Genomic DNA, 19,713 nt, shown 5'->3' with positions numbered 1-19,713 from the left:
GAGCCGAAAAGGCGGCGGCGGAGGAGGAGGCGGCGCAGAGCCCGGAGGCGCCTCGACGGGACGGGGCGCGGAGCGGAGGAGAGCCATGGAGGGGCGCGGGCGAGGAAGGGGGCAGCAGCGGGGGCGGCCGCGAAGAGGCGGAGGAGCGGGAGGCAGAGGCAGAGGTGAGGAAGAAGGATAAGAAGAAGAAGAATTGATTATTTCTACCCCGCCCACTCGGGGCTGCTTCCGACAAATGATGAAAAATACAGTGGTACCTCGGGTTACAGGTTACAGACTCCGCTAAGCCAGAAATAGTGCTTCAGGTTCAGAACTTGGCTTCAGGATGAGAACAGAAATCGGGCTCCGGCGGCGCAGCAGGAGGCCCCATTAGCTAAAGTGGTTAGAACAGTTTCAGGTTAAGTACGGACCTCCGGAACGAATGAAGCCCTTAAGCCGAGGTCCCACTGTCCTTGAAAGCGGCTGGCCGGGCCAGAGCGGAGAAGAAGCGCAGCTTTCCGGGACCGGAGGCTCTGCTCAAAGCCTGCGCTTCTCGCCAGCACCGGGAAGAGGGAGGGGACCCCCAGGGGGCATCTAACTCAACCCCCGCAATGCAGGACTCGGAGGATCCCTGGCGGAGGGCATCCAGCCTCCGAGGAAGGAGGGTCCGCCCCTCCCGGAGTCCAAAGAGGGGCTTCTGCGCCTCCCGCCTCGCCGGGCGACCACGGGCTGGCGGGGGGGGGGGGAGGCGTCTCCGCTTCGGCGTGAGCGGAGAGCACCGGTCTTCTCCCTTCTGCCGCACCGGGTGAGAAAGCGAAAAAAGGAGCCGAGCAATTGCTTCAGCTTTGGCGGCTGGATCTGGTCCAGCGTCCCCTTCCCGCCGGGGAAACCCCGTCCTGCGGCTCCGGCTCTTGGCAACGGGAGGTTGGGCGGCCCGGCCCGGCCCGGCTCTCCGCCACCGGCCCCCCGTCCATCGATTCTGGGGGAGGAGCCGCCAAATAGGAGGAGGAGGGGGGAGCCGCCCAGTTCCCTCCCAGATCTCTGGGTGGAGAATTCAGTCCCTGCCTAACTTTGGAGGGGCGAAGCCAAAGTTATCCCCTGAAGGGGGAGAAGGGGGCAGCACCCAGGCGAAGCACAGCTTGGGCTTCTGCCCAGAGACTCTCTAAGTCCCCTCTTTTCCTTTTGCAGAGCCTCAAGACGGAGGAGCCTCCCAGCAGAACGCAAGTGGGCAGCGTGAGGGGGGCCCTGGCCCTGGCAGAGCTGCGGAGCGGAGGGCTGGCTCTGGCCGGACCCCCCACCAGGACGGGGCGCGCAACCCCAGCAGGCCGGCTGAGGGGGCACCCAGGCGGCCGGGGGCAGAGGGGAACCGTTTCCCTCGCAGAGGGGGCGTCTGGCCTGGGGCTGATCCGAGGGAGGAGCGGAGGGCTGGGGGACAGAACCAGGGAGGGCCGGCCAGGGATGGCCCAGGAAGGCAAAGAGAGGGGGCCCCAAACGCTGACCCCACCCAGCGGCCCCACGCAGGGCCAGGAGGCTCTCCGCAGCAGCGAGGCCCGATGATCGGCACCCGCTTCCTCCGTGAACTCCTTGAGAAGGACCCTTCGGAGGTGGCCATCACGCTGGCTTCCAGCCCCCGCCTGCGGGAGGCGCTCTCCCCAGTTGCCATGAGGCCGGACATGGTACAGCTGCTGTGCCAGGTTCTCCAAAAGGCCTGCCTCTCCCGCATGGACCGCCAGAGCATTCAGCGGCTGCTGGAGACTGTGAAGGAGTCCTCCTTCCTCCGGGTCTGCCTGCCCCAGTACGTGGCCGACATGCTGACGGAGGCCCGGCCGGAGGCGCGGCACCAGTGCCCCCAGCACATTGCCAGCGTGGTGGCGCTGGTCCAGGAGCTGGTCAGCATCTTCCCGGCCAGCTCCCTCCAGAAGGTGGCCCTGCTGATGTCCGTCCTGCCGGGCTCCGTCAACGGCCTCCGGGCCCTGGGGGTGGACTTCCCAGAGGAGCTGGACCAGAGTCTGGAGAAGCTGCAGGGCTTCATCCAGCACCTCCAGGAGCGGCGGCGTGAGGGCACCTTGCGGGTGGACAGCTGCACCCTTCTCCAGCCCACCGCCCCCGGCGAGGAAGGGGAGTACCGTGCCATGTCCATCTACCCCACCTACGAGGAGGTGAACCACGGCCAGAAGCCCTTCCTGCGCCCCAACCTCATCAGCCAGCCCTACGAGAGCCCCGCCGTTTACCTGGACACCCACTTTCGCCTCCTGAGGGAGGACTTTGTCCGGCCGCTGAGGGAGGGCATCCTCCAGTTCCTCCAGAGCTTTGAGGAGGCCGGCCCGGGCAGGAGGAGGTTTGACGACATCCGCGTGTACCTGGACGCCCGGATCCTGGCTCCACTCTGCTCCCGGACCGGCATTGACTACAAGGTGCACTTTGATTCCACGCCGCTGGGCGCCGTCCGGTGGGAGAACTCCAAGCGGCTGCTGTACGGCTCCCTGGTCTGCCTGTCCAAGGACAACTTTGAGACCTTCCTCTTTGCCACGGTCTCCGACCGGGAGCCCCAGGAGCTGCGCAAGGGCTTTGTCCACCTCTCCTTCGCCACCCACAGCCAGGCCCTGCTGGCCGAGGTCCAGCCCTCCGACTCCTTCGTCATGGTGGAGACCACCGCCTACTTTGAGGCCTACCGACACGTCCTGCAGGGGCTGCAGGAGCTGCGGGAGGAAGACGTCCCCTTCCAGAGGTACATTGTCCACTGCGAGGCCCAGGTGAGGGAGCCGGCTTACCTGCGGAGGGAGCCGGGAAGCAGCCTTTACGACCTCAGGTGCCTGATGGCCAAGCCTCCCCCTGCTGGGGCGGAAGGAGCCCCGGAGGGCCGTGTGGACGTGCTGGACGCCTCCCAGTGGCCGACCCAGGAAGCCGTGGGCCTGGATGAGTCCCAGCTGCAAGCCCTGAAACTCGCCCTGACCAAGGAGCTGGCCATCATCCAGGGACCTCCGGGGACAGGTGAGTCGGGCATCCCATCCTCTGAGGAAGAGGTGTCTGTTGCAGGAAGTGGGGTTGGGAGGGGGAGCCTTTTGCTGCAGAGGAGTTCCAGGATCTCTCCTGGGCCCGAAACCGTATGTATTTATCACATTTCCGTCCCTTGATAGCGGGGTCCCATATAAACTTCGACACACGTCTGAAAGATAACATGCACACGTTGGCAGAGTCAGCAAAAGCAGAGTGTGGTGGAATTGTAGCATCAAGCATCTTTTTTTACGGCAAAGAAATAAAAGCAACAGCTGTGTGAGCAGCTTCCTCACATATCCTCTCTGTTGGAGATAGAAAGAACAAAGCAGTTTATCAGCCTGACTTCCATTCACACATTCATAACAAATGAAATCATCCGGTCTTGTGACCTTTTGCAATAGCAACAGTGAAAAATACTGACAATTTCATCCAAGGAGCTCAGGGTACAACATGCAGAATTCTCCTTCCTGCTTTATCCACACACCAACCCTTTGAGGTAGGCTAGGCCAAGAGGCACACTAAGTGAACTGCAAGGCTGACTTAGGGATTTGAACCCCATTCTCTCCCAGGTCCTTGTCTGATGCTCCTAACCATCATGCCTCTCCAGATGGAGGCTCAGATCTCTGCCTGAAACTGGGTTGGGTGTGAAGTAGAACCGGCCGGCCGGCTGGATCCTGACACCCCACAAGGCCCACTTTTCTGACCCCCCACCATCACTCTGGCATCGGGTGTCTTCCTTTGCCTCATGGGGTTTGAACCCGAGCCAAGGCCAGAGGGTGCTGCTTGCCTGCAGATCCTGCTTGGAATGGCAATGAATTGGCTGTGGCTCGGGGAGTGCGGCTTGTGACCCCCCCCCACAGCTGCTAGCCTTTTCTTGGTGGTGGGGGGAAGGGCTGAGGCTGCAGGGGGGGTCCTCTGATGCCCGTTGGAGGTTGGCAGACAGAGCTTCCTGCTTTGACGGGGCTTTTCCCACAGGGAAGACCTACGTTGGGCTGAAGATCATGGAAGTCCTGCTGAAAAACCAGGCCGCCCGTGGAGAGACCCCCATCCTTGTGGTTTGCTATACCAACCATGCCCTGGACCAGTTCCTGGAAGGTGGGGGGTCTGCCTGCCCTGGGCAGGGGGGGAGAGGAGAGAATAGAGATTGGCAGAATTGGAAGGGACCTTCAAGGGTCATCCAGTCCAATCCTCTGCATTGCAGGAATTACTGAGACGCCTTTGCGGGGGGAGGGTCGCTGTTCGGGTGGCTGCCCATTGCCCTGGCAGTGGCGGGAGGGTGTGGGTCCCTCTTAGATATCCCACCTTGACTTTTACGTCTCCCCCCCGCCAGGAATCCAGGCATTCCAGCCAACGGGCATCGTGCGAGTTGGCGGCAGGAGCAACAGTGAGAAGTTGAAGCCGTTCACCCTGCAGCAGCTGCGGGGCAGAAGCGACTTCTGGAGAGGCCTGCCTGGCCACCTCCGGTGGTCCTACAGTGACGTACGTGTGAGGGAGGGGGGAGGGGGCTGGTTTGGAGGGTGTCATTCGTGGGGGGGGGGGTCGCTGGGACTTTGACCAGGAGAACAGCCGGATCAGCAAAGCACAGGGAAATGGAGGGACCCCCAAGAGTCATCTAGTCAACCCCTGCAATGCAGAAATCGCAGCCCAGGAACGCCTCCCGTATGGCCACCCAGCCTCTGTTTAAATACCTCCAAGGAAGGAGAGACTGCCCCCCTTCTGGGGGAGTCTGTTACACAGTCAGACATCTCTTCACCTTGGATGTTCATGCCACAGCCAGAGCTGAGGGCTGCTTTGTCACTGGAGCGCAGCACCTGTGGAACTGCTGCCTTGGTGCTGAAAGGGAGCTCCACGCTGCCTCCCCAGACCAGGGCCAGAGCTGGAGGTTGGGCGGAGCAGAGGGACAGAGCAGGGCGCCCTTGGGGGGAGAGCAGTTGGAGGTGCCAGCAGAGGAAGGGCGGGAGCGGAGCTGCCCGGCCGGGCGCCCCCAGCTGTCCTCTGCTGGGTCTTGATCCCTTGCTTTGCTTTGTCTGCTGGAGGGGCTGACCTGGCCTCTTTTTCCCGAGGGCAGATCACCTGCGAGATGCGGGAGGCCGAGTTGGAACTCAACCGAGGGGCGGCTCAGCTGGAGTGCGGGCTGCGCGGGATTCTGCACGAGAAGCACCTGCGGAGCTGCACCTCCAGCCGGCACTGGGAGAGCCTCGTGAGGGGCCTGGTAAGGAGCAGGAGGGATGCACCGGGGGGGGGGCATCAGAAGGCGGCCCCGCAAGAAGACACCCCACCAGGATCTCTCCGTCTTAGGGACCAAGTGCCCCTGGGAAAGCAGAGGGGGAGCCCCCAACTCCTCAAGGGCTTCTCCAGCCCCTCAGCTGGAAGCAGCAGAGCAGGGGCCAAAGTCTTGGGCGAGAGTGTGAGCTGTTTGGCTGCTCTGACGAGGAGGAATTCCTCCCTTGGGGGGGGGGGTTGATGGGTACTCCAGTCATGGAAGAAACCACCCTATTTATTTATTTCATGAAGTCGATAGATGCACCTGCTTGAAATTTGAGTGTGTGTGTGTGTGTGTTTATATACCAAGAAACAATCCATAAAAATTCAGAATGTTGAAAGTTTCTAACCATTGAGGTTAGGCTTGTCTAAAAAGGAAGTTTTCAGCAGGCACCAAAAAGAGCACAGTGGCAGCGCCTGCTTGATGTCAAGGGGCAGGGAGTTCCCAAGGGCAGGTGCTGCCACACTAAACCATCAGCACCCATGAAAGACTCATCGCCCTGGAGGGAGATTTCCCCAGAAGAACCTCCTGGCTCTCTGGGAGCACGAGGCCGTTGCAAGGGTCCCCGCCTGCCCCCGCCCCTCTCGTGGCCCCCGGCTCCTGCTTGCCTTCCTGTCTTGGGGTCCCTGGGACTGTGGCACCCGTCCACCGCTGAGCCCGTCTGAGCTGCTCCTCCTTGCTCCAGGAGGAGGAGGACTGGATGGATCCAAAGCACTCTCTGATCCTGGAGTGGCTGGGACTTGGCGCCACGCCGGTTGAAAACATGGCCGATCCAGGACGGCCAGAAAATGCAGGTAAGGGGCTTTCCTTTGGGCAGCTTCTGGGTGGGACAAGGATGAGGTGGCGAGTTCGAGACACGGAAGGAGCCTGGGGCCTGCCCACTCTCTGCCGCCACCTACCAGTCTCTTTGTGGCCCTTCAGGCATTGAGGAAGACCAGGAGGCGGAGGAAGGCCCACAGGCAGAGCCAGAGCTGCTGCAGGTCGTGGAGGAGGCAGACTTGATTCAGCGCGAGCGGCTGCTGGACCACGATGAGGACGGGCGGCTGCGGAGGAGGAAACCCCCCAGGCACAACCTGGACGACCTGTTTCTGGCCATGCGGTTGGATGATGAGGAGAAGGGGGAACAGAGAGCCCCACATGGGGCAGAAAACACCGGGTTTCAGGTATTGGGGGGGGGACGACACAGTGCGTTGCATTGGAGGGGGTGAAAGCTCTGTGGTCGCTGCCCCTGAGGCGGGCAGGACAGGGGTTGCCCCGGCCTGCCCCTCACCTGCCCCCTTGGGGTTCTCTCTGCAGCTGCAGCCGGGCCAGAAGAAGAAGATGAAGCGACAAGCAAAGGCGGAACTGAAAAAATGGCAGGCGATGACCAAAGAGGAGGCTGAGGCCGTCTTGGATGTATGGCAGCTGAACCTCAGCTCCCGCTGGAAGCTCTACAGGTAATTTCTGCTGCAGGGGCCTCTGGCGCCCATGCCCACCCACCCCCCTGCACCTCCTCTGCTTAAAAACCTCCAAGGATGGAGAGTCTACAACCTCTCAAGGAGCCCATTCCAACGTCCAACAGCTCTTATGCTCAGAAAGTTATTCCTGATGTTGAGTCAGAGTCTCATTTCTTGCAACTTGAAGCCACAGGTTCAAGTCCTACCCACCGGAGCAGCAGAAAATAAGCTTGCTCCCTCTTCTCAGTCCTTGAGATATTTGAAGACGGGTCTCATATCTCCTTTCAGCCTCCTCTGTTCCACGCCAAACATCCCCAGTTCCTCATAAGGCTTGCTTTACTGACCCTTGATCATCCTTTTAAAATTGTGGTGCCCAGAATTGGACACAGCATTCCAGGTGTGGTCCGACCAAGGCAGCATAGAGTGGGACTATGACTTCCCTTGATCTGGACGCTCGACTTCTATGGATTCACATTTTTTGCTGCTCCATCACACGGTTGACTCGTGTTCAGCTTGTGATCCTTTTCACATGTGCCACTAGTAAGCCAGATGTCCCCCCTCCTATGTTGGTGCCCCTGGTTCTTTCTGCCTAAGGGCAGAACCTGATCTTTGTGCCGCACAGGTACTGGTTGCAGAAGCACCAAGCTGAGATCCAGCGCGAGATGCTGCAGCACAAACACAAGTACCAGGCGGCAGCCGACAGGCTGGCTGAGCTTCGCCAGCACCAGGACCTCTGCGTCTTCAGGACAGCCCAGATCGTGGGCATGACGACCACAGGTGAGGAGGAGGCTGTGCAGCAAGCTGCCCCACACACCCTGGGGGGCCCACCTGTGACGGGGGGGGAGAGAGAAGAGGAGCCTCTCTCACCTGCTTCCTTGCCCAGCTGCAACACAACACGCCTGCAGGGCTGCCCGTGGGCCTTACTCTTGGTAGTTGCTGCCGTTGCCCTCACACTTCCTCCAGTTGGAGGCAGAGGGGGCAGAGATCAGGGCGTCCCCTCACCCCCCCCCCCCCGTCTCACCCCAGGAGCCGCTCGGTACCGCCAGGTCCTGCAGCAGGTGGCCCCTCGCGTGGTCATTGTGGAAGAGGCGGCCGAAGTCCTGGAGGCCCACGTCATCACCACCCTGAGCAGGGCCTGCCAGCACCTCATCCTCATTGGAGACCACCAGCAGGTAGGTGGGTGGGTGGGTGGGCCAGATGAGGGGCGGGGTCTGCTGGCCTTGGCCCCACCCCTTCTCCCCCGCCCCACCCCCACCCCACGGGCTCCATCTTCCTTCTTTCCTTGCAGCTGCGCCCCAGCGCCAACGTCTACGACCTGGCCAGGAACTTCCACCTGGAGGTTTCTCTCTTTGAGCGGCTGGTGAAGGTCGGCCTTCCCTTCGTCCGCCTCGCTTTCCAGGTGAGGCACAAGCAGGGCCCCCCCCGGCCCCCTCCCCTCGCTCGCTCTGTGGAGGCTGCTGGATCAGGCCAAAGGGGGCTCAGGCGGTCCAGCGGCCTCTTCTCCGAGAGGCCCAGCAGATCTCCAAAGGGACTCCCACAAAGTCGGGATCTGGGTGCAAGAGCACTGGCTCCCCTGGGGGGGGGACGGTTTCCAGCAGCTGGGATTGGGAAGCATTGACAGCCTCCCAATGGGGGTTTCTCTTGATTTCATGCACAAGCGAGGAAAGGGGGTAGAGGAGCTGGGAGCCTTTCCTGCCTGGCTGGGGGCAGCCCCAGCCCCTGGCTGCTCTCCTCTAGGGTGGGCGGCCCAGAGGCAGCCAGACATGGTTCCCCCCTCAGACCTTGAAGCAGAGAAGGGCGGTGGCCGCCTGAGGCAGCCCCTCTTTTCGTGAGGGCGGTTGCCTTCCGCTCTCCATCACCTCTCCCTCGGCTTGCCCTTTTTGCAGCACCGCATGAGGCCAGAGATCGCCCAGCTGCTCACCCCGCACATCTACCAGGACCTGGAGAACCATCCCTCGGTGCTCCGCTACGAGAACATCAAGGTGAGCATCTCTCCCCTCGCCTCGCCTCCGCCTGGCTGGCAGCCTTTGGCCCGGAGCCTCTGCCTTGCCAGCTCAGCAGCCTCCTCTCCTCTCCTCCTCTCTGCTCAGGGCGTCTCCTCCAACCTTTTCTTCGTGGAGCACAGCTTCCTCGAGCAGGAGATCCAGGAGGGCCGCAGCCACCAGAACCAGCACGAGGCCCAGTTTGTGGTGGAGCTGTGCCGCTACCTGCTGCGCCAGGGCTACCAGCCCTCCCAGATCAGCATCCTCACCACCTACACGGGGCAGCTCTTTTGCCTGCGCCGCTTGCTGCCGGCCAAGGAGTTCCAGGGCGTCAAGGTCCACGTGGTGGACAAGTACCAGGGGGAGGAGAACGACATCATCCTGCTCTCCCTGGTGCGCAGCAACCTGGCGGGGCGGGTGGGCTTCCTGCAGATCCCCAACCGCATCTGCGTGGCCCTTTCCCGCGCCAAAAAGGGCCTCTACTGTGTGGGCAACATGGGCATGCTCAGCCAGGTGCCCCTCTGGAGCAGGATCCTGCACACACTGCGCGAGAAGGGCCACGTGGGCCGGGCGCTGCGCCTGGCCTGCCAGAACCACCCGCAGACCAAGACAGACGTGGTGCGGGCAGAGGACTTCCGCCAGGTGCCCGAGGGGGGCTGCAGCGTCCCCTGTGACACCCGCCTGGGCTGTGGCCACGTCTGCCCCCGGGCGTGCCACCCCTACGACCCGCAGCACAAGGAGCTCCGCTGCTTGAAGCCCTGCCAGAAGGTGCTGTGTGACAACGGGCACCGCTGCCCCTGGCTGTGCTGTGAGCCCTGCGGGAAGTGCCAGGTGAAGGTGCCCAAGACGGTGCCCAGGTGCGGCCACCAGCAACAGGTCCCCTGCTCAATGGCCGCTGAGGATTTCTGCTGCGAGGAGCCCTGCGGGAAAACCCTGGAGTGCGGGCATGCCTGCCGGCTCACCTGCGGCCAGCAGTGCGAGAGGCGCTGCCCAGAGCTGGTCCTGGCGACGCTGCCATGTGGGCACAGCCAGGAGGTGCCATGTTCAGCAGCGGCAGAGATGGCATACGGGCGTCCCATCCGCTGCAAGACGAAATGTGATAGCGTCCTGGAGTGTGGGCATCTTTGCCCAGGCTCGTGCCACACTTGCTTCGGGGGCCGCTTCCACCAGCCGTGCCGGAGCCCCTGCAAGCGCCCGCTGGTTTGCGGCCACCAGTGCCGCCAGCCCTGCACCAGGGACTGCCCCCCGTGCCGCCAGCCCTGCCAGAACCGCTGCGTCCACAGCCGCTGCCCCAAGCAGTGTGGGGCGCCCTGCTCACCCTGCATGGAGCCCTGCGAGTGGCGCTGCCAGCACCACCAGTGCGGGCGCCTGTGCTCCGAGCCCTGTGACCGGCCGCGCTGCGATGTGCCCTGCCCCAAGCGCCTCCCTTGCGGGCACCCTTGCGCCGGGCTTTGTGGGGAGCCCTGCCCGCAGAAGTGCCTGACCTGTGACGCGGAGGAGCTGACGCAGATCTTCTTTGGCTGCGAGGATGAGCCGGACGCCCGCTTTGTGCAGCTGGAGGACTGTGGGCACATCTTCAGTGCGCTGGGCCTTGACCGCTACATGGATGGCGACGAGGAGGAAGAGGAAGGGGCTGTCCGGCTGAAGGTGTGCCCCAGCTGCCAGACGCCCGTCCGGAAAAGCCTGCGCTACGGCACGCTGGTGAAGAGGAGCCTGGCAGAGGTGGAGGTGGTGAAGGGGCGCATGCAGGGCAGCTCGGCAGAGATCGCCTCGGGCGCCCTCCAGCTGATGAGGGCGCTCCAGCAGGAGACCACCCTGAGGCGCCACCTGACCAGGCAGCACAGGCAGCTGAGGGAGAGGCTGGAGGACGACTCCCTCTCCGCCAGCTCCCTGGGGCTGCTGGAGACCCTCTTTGGCTTCTATGCGCAGGTGGCAGGCCTGATGGCCGCTGTAAGAAAGCTGGCGCAGCAGGAGCAGGAGGGCGTGAGGAGGCGCCTGGCCGAGGTGGCCGGCTGGCTAGACCAGCCCCGCGACAGCTTCAGCGGGCAGCAGGTGTCTGAGCTGCGCACCGAGCTGTGGCGGATGACCTACCTGGTGGAGCTCCTGGCGAGGTGCAGCACCGCTGGGGAGAAGGCCAGCCGGGCCCCCGGCACAGCGGAGCTGGTCAGCGCGGCCCGGAAGGTCCTGGAGGGGCCTGGCAGGTTCACCCCCGAGGCCGAGAGCGAGGCCAAGGCCAAGCTGAAGGAGCTGGAGGCCGCCCTGCCCACCGTCGCCGGGCTGGGCATCTCCGAGGAGGAAAGGAAGCAGATTGTGGCGGCCGTCAGCGGAGCCACCCGCGGGCACTGGTTCAAGTGCCGCAACGGGCACTTCTACGTCATTGGCGAGTGCGGGGGGGCCATGCAGACGACCCGCTGCCCGGAATGCCGGGAGACCATTGGGGGCGAGAACCACAGGCTGGAGTCCAGCAACCGGCTCGCCCCTGAGATGGACGGGGCACCCCACGCTGCCTGGTCCGAGGAGGCCAACCGCTTGAACGAGAATAATTACCTGCACTAGGAGGCCGGCCCCCCTCACGGGAGCTGCTTTCCATAAAATATTTTAGTATTTTTATCACGTATTCATATTTTTTACCACGTTTGGTCACCCTATCATGGTGGACTTGGTTCAATGAAAGAGTTGCAGAGCTTTTAACACGACAGCAGTGGGTGAGATGAAGCAAACAGGAAGGTGAGCAGGTAAAGGCAACTCAGGAAGTTGCTCCTTGCTGTCTCTCCTCACCTGCCTTGCAGCTCCAGGAGCCACGTTCTACTTCCCGCCTGCTCTGTCTTTTCCAAAGAAGCAAGATGACCAGTGTCAAAGTGCTTTTACAATCAAGTAGTATATCGCTTTTGTGAAACGTAATCACCCTGGGTTGTCGGAGGGGCTGAGACTGGGCAGCGCAGGGCCCCACTCTCTGCTCATGGCGCCCCTGTCCTGACAACCCTCTGCCTGCCAGATTTTACTGTTGCAAATAAATTTGTCATAGCGGATCCCCCCTTGTGCTTCTGAGTGTATTTTCTGTGGGATGACGGCACCCTTCTGTGGGGGCCAGCAAAGGGCTTGTGTCCTGGACGATGCCAAAGGTCCCCTCTGGGTCGGCCCGGAGCTGCTCCTGGGAGGGTGCCTGTGCCCGTGGGAGGTTTGCTCCTGGAGCCCCCATGAAGAATGCCCTGTAGCTGGAGAGGGGCAAGACGGGGCTGTGGCCACAAGGGCCTTTCACCAGCTTCACCTGCTGTGATAGCTACGGCCATAACTGGGTCAGGATTGCTTGCCCCCCCCCTCTAGGCCATTGCCGGGTAAACATGAGGCGGGATTACTGCAATGGGTTCTCTGCAGTGCGGCCCTTGGGAGGGCGCAGGATTCAGGGGACAAAACCAGCAGCATGCGACATCGCTGCTAAATAATGCATCTGCGATGGCCGCTCACATGCTGCTGCCTCCTGACTCGTGTATATGCAAACCTTGAGCAACTTGAGCTCTGGCACCTCAAACTCCATCACAGATCATGGTGGGGGGGAGAGCTGTCCATTGTCCCCCATGATCCAGAGGCCCGACTGGGATCCCCTGGAAGCCAGGCATGTGGTGTGTCTGGACCACTGCTGGGAAACTCCCAAGAGAGATGCAGCAGGCCCCCTCCCTTTGCACTGCCAGGCATCTCTCAAAGGCACTTTTTGTGCCACTGTTTACTATGTATTTTGATTAGCCAGTTGCCTATATTTTGGTTTTTGAAATGGCGTTTTATGTTTTAACATTGTAACAGGGAGTACCCCACAGTCACCTAACCTTGACTCCCTTAGGTTCAGGTCGGGGTCACACACAAGAGACTTCAGCCAGGAGATAGAAGCAAAAAAGCAGCCAGAAAAGCAGATCAATGGGTTACATCCGTATTCCAAAGTTTCCCATAATATAAAAAAATGTGTGGTCTCAGGTAGAACCTGAGATCCAGGCATGCCCCTGTCAATTGCAGTACAAAGGAAAGCATTTACAGTTTCCAGATCCCCGAGTCAAGTCAAATACACCCCTTTGTCTTGATGGAGCTTCATCCCACTATGGGGCAGGTAGGCAATGTGATTGAGATGGTTATCTGTCTGACATTCTTGGGGCAGGATTTTACCAGTCATGACTCCTGCGGATGTGACTGTGCATCTCAGGGATTATGGTGGGCTCTCTCACCCTTCCCCAATACCTCACTTCCCTGGGTCATAAATACCATTGGAACTGAGAAGATTGATGCAACGAGTGATTTCTTGTGAATTTCTAAAGCTTTCCCATTGGGCCAGTACATAGAAACATTTATCCGTGAATTGCTACATTTGGTACTGACACTTGCCCTGTTGGAGACCTAGGGCTCGGCAGGGAGTCGCGGGCTCCTGAGCTGAGCTGAGCTCCCCTTGCGGATGCGATCCCTTTGCAGAGATGCTGCTGTGAGGGCTGGAAGGCAGGGAAAGGCCTGTGTGAGTGAATGGCTTGGTGATGCGCAGCGGAGACTGTGTCTTTGCCTGGTGGTGTGGAGAGGCAAGGCTCGTGGGGGGGGTCTCTCACCCCCCCTTCCAATTTCCCGGGAACAACATGGTGCACCATCCTAGCAATACTTTCGCAGGCACAGAAGGGTAGAGCTGGGCGGGACGCCCGCCCGCCCGCGCATCTGCTCCCCGCTCTGCAACGCAGGGATCCCGAGGAAGGAGCCGCGCAGCGAAGGGCTCTGCTCGGCCGGGCGCACGTGGAGGCGGCTGCGCATGCGCCCTCCCTCCCGCAACTGCCTCGGCGAAGAGGCTTCCGGAAGTGGAGCCGCTCGGCGTCGAGGGTTGCGGTGGCGAGGCTTCTTCACCCACAGCTCCGGTTCCCTGCCGCGGGTTGTAGGAGCCGCCATGTGCGGGGCAGGAGCGAGGGGTCGCACGGAAGGCAGCCCGGCTTGGCTCCATCGCGTGGTTCAGGGAGAACATTCATTTATTAATATTATCATTATTATTATACATACATGCATGCATACCCCCAGCCACTCTGGGCGGCTTCCAACAAAATATAAAAAACACAGTAAACCCTCAGACATTCCCAACTCCCCTGACTTTTCAGAGCGCGGGGATGCGAGGCTGCCAGGATCCCGCCTTCCCCGCTTCCCTCCCTCGAAAGAGCCAAGATCCTGGGCAGGCGGGCCGCATTAAGCGAGGGCCCGGCGAGGGGCAGCTCGACCAGTTGCCTGCCTGCCTGCCTGCCTGCCGCGCGGGCGCCGGGGAGCCGGAAGTGCGGCGCCTGCTCCTCTCGGGCGCGGCCTGCTGGGGCGATGGCGGCGTCTCCCGGGTCTCCGGCGGCGCTGCGGCGGGTGCGGGAGGCGCTGAGCGCGGCGCTGGGCGAGCTGCGAGGTGCGCGCGGCCTCCGGGGCGGGGGGCGGGAGGCGGGGCGGGGCGGCGCTCTGCAGGCGCTCAGAGGCACGCTTCTCTTGCAGGCGGCGAGAGCCGGGAGGGCGCCGGAGGCTTCGAGGCCGGGCGCTTCTGGGAGGCCCTCGGTAGGTGCCGCCTTCGCGGAGACCCCTCGGGGCGGGGGGGGGCGGGCGAGGCTGCAGGGACCCCCCCGGGATGGGCTGCCCCCCTTGGCCAGGGGGGGCCTTTCCCCTCGACCCTCCCCCCCCCCGCCTCACCCTCCCGCCCTTCTCCGCAGAGGAAGCCTTCCAGGCCGCCTCGCAGGAAGCCACCAAGCTGAGCCTGGCCTTCGCGAGACCCCCGCCGCCCTCCCTCCAGGTGGGTGAGGGGCCTCCCGGAGCCCCCGGCCCTCTTTCCCCCTCCCACCCTAGGCTTTTCTCACGAGGCTTATTTCCTGCAATCTTTTTCTGGCGGGGGGGGGGGGGCGCGGGAGGGTTCAGTGACATAGGAAGGGGGTGCGGGGGGTGCAGGCCGCCCCGGGTGTCATCACTGAGGGGGGGGTGACAAAATGGCATGGGGCGAGGGGAGTCTGAATTAACCCGACAGTTAAAAATGCCACAGGGAATATATGATGATGATGATGCCGCCGAACAGAACAGCACTCTATATTCCTGGAATCAATCAAGAGCAAAGGCGTGGCGGGGGGGGGGGGCACTGGGTGCAGCATGCCCAAGCCATGTGTCTCTCCTGGGGGTGACTTGGTGGCTCGGGCACCTGCAGGCTCCACGCTGCCCCACACGGCAGCTGAGGGGCGGTGGGGGCCAGGCTCCATGCAGCGGCCCTGCCCCAGCTCACCCCCCCCCCCAGTGGGTGGCTTGCCCTGCCCCTGGGCAGAGGGCGCATCCAAAGCTCCAGGCACCTGAGCAGCTGGCGAGGGCACGGGGGGGGGGTCCTTCTCCTCTCATTTGATCCATTCTTTGCTTTAATTTCACAGGCTTCCAGTAATTCTCCCTCAATGCTCCCAGATCTCTCCTCTTCCCCCCCCCCCCTCCTGCCCAGCCTCGTTGTCTGAGCCCAGGGCCTTTTTTGCGGGGTGGGGGTGGGGGGAGCTGCCTTGTGAGCTAGGTAACCTTTGGGTGCTGTCCCCTTGCAGGAGCAGGAGAGCCTGGCGGAAGGGGTGCACAGCGCTGTCCTGGCAGCCGCCTCCGTGTATTACCAGCTCCCCAAGGGCCAAGGTGAGCAGGATGGGGCCCCGCGAGGCAGGGACAAGGGGGTTCTCTGGGGGCAGCGTGTGAGGAGCAGGCCAGGGGGCAGGTACGAGGTGGGGCTCCTGCACCTTGTGCTGGCGAGAAAAGAAGAGTCCGAGAATTGTAGTGTTGGAAGGGGCCCCCAATAGCCGGGGAGGCGTCTTGGCTTCTCTGAAGGGCTGCCCCATGGAAGAGGAAGCCTGCTGGTTTTCTCCGGCTCTGGAGGGCAGGACCCAAAGCAGTGGGTTCAGTTTACAAGAAAGAAGATTCCGACTCAGCATTCAGAAGACCTTTCTGACAGGAAGAGCTGTTGGGCAGTGGGAGGGTGAATCGTAGAGTTGGAAGGGACCCTGAGGGTCATCCAGTCCAACCCCCTGCAGCTGTCCCTTACGGGGATCGAACCTGCCACCTCGGCCTTATCAGCACCGGGCAGCTGAGCTATCCAGCTCAGACTCGCCTTCCTTGGAGGCTGTGAAGCAGAGATGGATGTCGTGGGTTCTGTAGCCGAGATTCCTGCATGGCAGGGGGGTGGACTGGATGACCCTCAAGGTCCCTTCCAACCAGAAGCCTGAGGTTCTATACCAGGTCTTGGGGGGGGGGGCTGCCTGCAGTCTCTGTGCGTGAGTGCCAAGGAGGCAGGGCGGCGGTGATGGGGCTCTCTTTGCCCCCTGCAGGGACCACCCTGCGCAGAGCAGTGCGCGATGCCACGCTGCAGGTGGTGGAGGGGATGATTCAGCTGATCGACGTCATCCTTCGGACCCCCCTGCAGAGGTGAGCTGCTGCTGCTTCCCGCCCTCACCTTCCCAGGGAATGCTGGGGGGAGGCAAGAGGTGCAGGACGTCTCTCCCCAGAGAGTGGGGCACCCTCCTCTGCCGCCCCCGTGGGCCTTGCCACAAAAGTGGAGGACCCCCTGGGCCTGGGGCCCCTCCTGACGCTTCTCCGCTCTCCCTTCCAGCCTCTCGCAGGAGCAGCTTGTCTCGACGGGAGGCGTCTGGGAGGCCTGCAGCCGAGTTTTCAGGATGCCTCGAGGTGAGTCAGGGGTCACCCCAGGGCAGCCTGGGGGCAGGGCGAGGGACACCACCCCTGGCGCTGCCATTGCTGCTTCCCCTTCTTGCCCTGCTCCTCCTCCCTTTCTTCTCTCCCCACAGATAACCAGGCGGCTGTGACCCTGGCCATTACCCAGGCTCTGGGGATTGTCAGTGACGCACTGGAGGAGATGAAGCAGGTGCACAGGGAGGGGGGCTGTCGGGGGGGGGGCTGTCCGCCGGCTTCACTTGCAAGAGAGCAGGGGGTATCACCATCCCTATTCTGCAACTGGAAAGCCTCTAAGTTTGAAGCATCAGACCAATGGGTTTAAGCACAACATTTAGGTATCCTGAAATTGCACTCGCCTTTTCAGACGCTGCGTCACACGGTGGGCTCAGGTCAGAATGCAGATTGCCGGAATGTAAAGTCTTCTGAAATTGGGGTGGGGGTGTTTGTTCAGGGGGAGTAAAGGGGCTCATGCCTTTCACGAAAGCCATATTGACCCTTGACGGAGCACCTCATTCTTTCCTGTTACTGGGCCCAGATAGTAAAATCTGCCTGTTTCTTAATTTTTATTTTGGCAAAAGTCCAAGCCCCCCCCCCTAATGCAGCCTGCTCAGCCCATACTTAATCCTGGCACTGCCCCCCCCCCCCCCGGATGTGCCACTCTCCCCTCTGCCTCTTCTGCTGTGTGGCTTCTGGGGGCAGATAAGGGCACTTGGCCGCCCCCCACGCAGGCTAGAGGCAGCCTCTCCGGATAAGGGCTCCTGCCTTGTCTGGGCTGCCCTGATAGAGCCCCCACCCCTGGGCTTCGCCCCTCTGCTCTGGGCTCTTAACAGCTTATGCAGCCGCCATGAAAAACTGGCTTGGCTTTCCTGTAAATCTGCTCTACTGAGATAGGAAGGGTTGTCAGAGGGAGCCTTTGGCCTAATAGAGGTTTGGGGGTTTTTTACATTTCATTAATTGACAAAATAAACCAAAGATAAGGAGCATACAGAAATACTCAGCAAGTTGAAAGCAGCATGAAGTTGGGCGTTAGCCAGAATAACAGGTTTATGGGAGAAAGGGGTAAACTGCTTTATATGTGTTATTTCATAACAGCTTGCCTTGATCATAGCTACTACAGTCCAAATTTTCTCAACCCATTCAGACACAGAAGGAGATATAATAGCTAAAAGTTGGGGGGGATCATAATTAAGCAGCAGGTCCAAGGTGTAACACCGTTCCTTGATCTAGTAGGGTTTTGACTGGATTCCCTCTTGCGCTGCAGACCTGGGAGTCCCCAGATGCGCTGTGGTTGCCTCCCCCTCCCCCCACTTCTCTTAGCGCCCCCCCCCGCCTGCATTGGGAGCTGCCAGGGGGCTGGACTAGATGACACCTGGAGTCCCTTCCAACTCCACAATCCTTTCAGTCTTATTTCCTCCCTCCTTGCTTGTAATGCCTGACTGGGGAGGTTAGCAACTTGGTGGCCCCCCTGGTATTCCCGTGACTGGGACGGTGGATGCCCACCCCCTTCCCTGCCTGGGGCGGGGGGGCGGGATGAGAGTGTGACTGGCATGTCCCTTTTGCTCAGGCGCAGACTGAAGGTGGAGACCCGTACAGTGATGTCCTGGAGGATGAGGAGTTGGGCTCCCGGGCAAACAGGGACACTTACTGGTCAGCGGCTGACCGGCAGCTGCTTGGCCCCTGCCTGGGGCTGGTGAAGGCCGCCAAGATTTGCCTGAAGAGGGTCCAGGGGGCCGTCAGAGGCCGCGGAAGGACCGAGAAGGCTGAGCAGGTGGCGCAGTTAGACGACCTGGCCGACATTGCAGGAGACGTCAGCCCCAGGTGAGGCAGCCGGGGGAGCCTGGGGGGGATTGCTGCGGCCTGGGGGGGTGGGCCAGGGCAGCAAGACCAGTCCCAACCCCCTCCCTGCAGGGTTGCTCCACTCTGTCCTTGGAAAGGCCCCCCTCCAGAGGGTTACATGAGCCTGAGGAAGGGGGCGCCCGGGAGCCTTGCAGCCAAGTCTAGTGCCTGCTGTGCTCCCTCAGGCTGCCTCTCTTTTGGGTTGGGGGCTGGGGGGGCAGGAAATGGCAAGGCACCCTCCCCTGACCCCTCCTCCCTTCCTGTTTTATTCTGCAGCGTGGACGAGTTGGTGCTGAGCACCTACCCCCCTGTGAACCAGCTGGCTCTGCGGCTGAATGTGAGTTGCCCATTGGGGACGATGAAGCTTTTTAGGGGAAGCCTCTGGTCCTCTGCAGCCCATGAGGGTGGGGGGCCTGGGACCCCCAAGATGGCCTGCGGGAGAGAAGACTGTGCAAGCGGAGAGTTGCCCCTGGGGCTGAGGGGGCCCCTCCTGCCCCCTGGAGAAGGGGGTGCTTGATGCCCCGGGGCAGATCGCCCTTCCCTTCCTCCTCTACCAAGCTGGCCTCCCCTTCCCTTCTCTGCCCTCGGCAAAGGCAGCCGTGGTCTCTCTTGCGCGGAAATGGAGGAAGCTGCCCACGCTGTCTGGCCAGGGAGTCTCTGCGGTCTGAGGCCAGAGGGCCTCTTCCCCAGCCCTACGTGGAGGCGCTGCTGGCAGATCAAGCTGGTCCTCCTCCCTGAGTTGGGAGAGCCCTTCCCTCTGTTCAGGGGTGAAAGGTCAAGGCTGTGTCCGAGGGGCCGTACGGTGCCAGCCAGGGAGTGCCAAAGGGAGAAGGCCTCGCACTTGCCTGCCGGACCTTGTGGCCAGCGGACGAGAAACCACCTGCTCCTGTTGCACTGTTGGTTTTCCTAGAAAAGGTGAAATTCCAGGAGCAGCGGCTCTGGGCTTGACGTCTTGTTTCTTTCTAGGCTGCAAAGTTGGCGTCTGTGCTAAAGAAGATGTTGGAACTGACCAGGTGAGCAGGGCAGCCTCTCCTCTCTCTCTGCCACTTCCGCCTGGGGGGGGGGGCGGGCAGAGGGGCACAGCTGGTGGGGAAACGGTTTCCGTCTTAAAGACATAGCCAGCCTTGTGCTGCAGCACAATCTCCCTCGATGCTGGGACTGGGGGCCTTGTCAGGGTGCCCCCCCCCATTGCTCACCTGCATCTCTCTCTTTCCTCCCTCCCCAGCGCCAGCTTTGTCTGCCCTCCGTCGGAAGAGAACTGGGTGCAGTTCCTGGCCGGGGCAGTTGACCACAACATGGACAAAATCAAAGAGCTCACCCAAGGGCTCCTTTGATGGGACCCCCTGTGCGAGGGGTGCCGGACCCATGGGTGCCTTCTGTGGCTGCTGGCAGAAGAGGGAGGAGGCAGGACTCCTGCGGGACCCCATAGCTGCTGCCCCTGTGCTCTGAGGTGGGCATTAAAGTCCCCCACGTGCTTGTGCAGGCCAGGCTCCTGCGCTAGAGAAAGTCTTGTGTGCTCCTGATCATTTATAGCGCCTCACCC

The 19,713-nt window shown here is 61.7% G+C and overlaps 2 protein-coding genes across 3 annotated transcripts; both read left to right on the top strand.

The window, feature by feature from the left end:
- The first annotated feature begins 17 nt into the window (after positions 1–17).
- On the top strand, positions 18–11,686 carry ZNFX1 (zinc finger NFX1-type containing 1). Its single transcript, XM_081195961.1, has 13 exons — positions 18–164; positions 1,168–2,970; positions 3,952–4,071; positions 4,307–4,455; positions 5,045–5,188; positions 5,928–6,033; positions 6,161–6,402; positions 6,536–6,675; positions 7,298–7,452; positions 7,702–7,847; positions 7,964–8,074; positions 8,562–8,657; positions 8,766–11,686. The coding sequence occupies exons 1-13, from the start codon at positions 86–88 to the stop codon at positions 11,211–11,213; spliced, it is 5,739 nt and encodes a 1,912-aa protein (XP_081052087.1). The 5' UTR covers positions 18–85; the 3' UTR covers positions 11,214–11,686.
- Positions 11,687–13,958: 2,272 nt separating this feature from the next.
- CCNDBP1 (cyclin D1 binding protein 1) lies at positions 13,959–19,676 on the top strand. Of its 2 annotated transcripts, XM_081196602.1 has the most exons (11): positions 13,959–14,055; positions 14,139–14,198; positions 14,351–14,430; positions 15,206–15,287; positions 15,974–16,070; positions 16,255–16,328; positions 16,448–16,524; positions 17,899–18,152; positions 18,447–18,507; positions 19,137–19,183; positions 19,396–19,676. In XM_081196602.1, the coding sequence occupies exons 1-11, from the start codon at positions 13,977–13,979 to the stop codon at positions 19,502–19,504; spliced, it is 1,020 nt and encodes a 339-aa protein (XP_081052728.1). In that variant the 5' UTR covers positions 13,959–13,976; the 3' UTR covers positions 19,505–19,676. The 2 variants fall into 2 exon arrangements, with proteins under 2 accessions (XP_081052728.1, XP_081052729.1); XM_081196603.1 differs by lacking the exon at positions 14,139–14,198 and having other exon boundaries at positions 13,962–14,055.
- The last annotated feature ends 37 nt before the right edge of the window (positions 19,677–19,713 follow it).

This window comes from Podarcis bocagei (assembly GCF_964188305.1).
Source record: "Podarcis bocagei genome assembly, chromosome: 5".
Taxonomy (NCBI): Eukaryota; Metazoa; Chordata; class Lepidosauria; order Squamata; family Lacertidae; genus Podarcis; species Podarcis bocagei.
The sequence above is the reverse complement of the archived record's forward strand: the minus strand, read 5'-3'. Positions and strand labels throughout refer to the sequence as shown.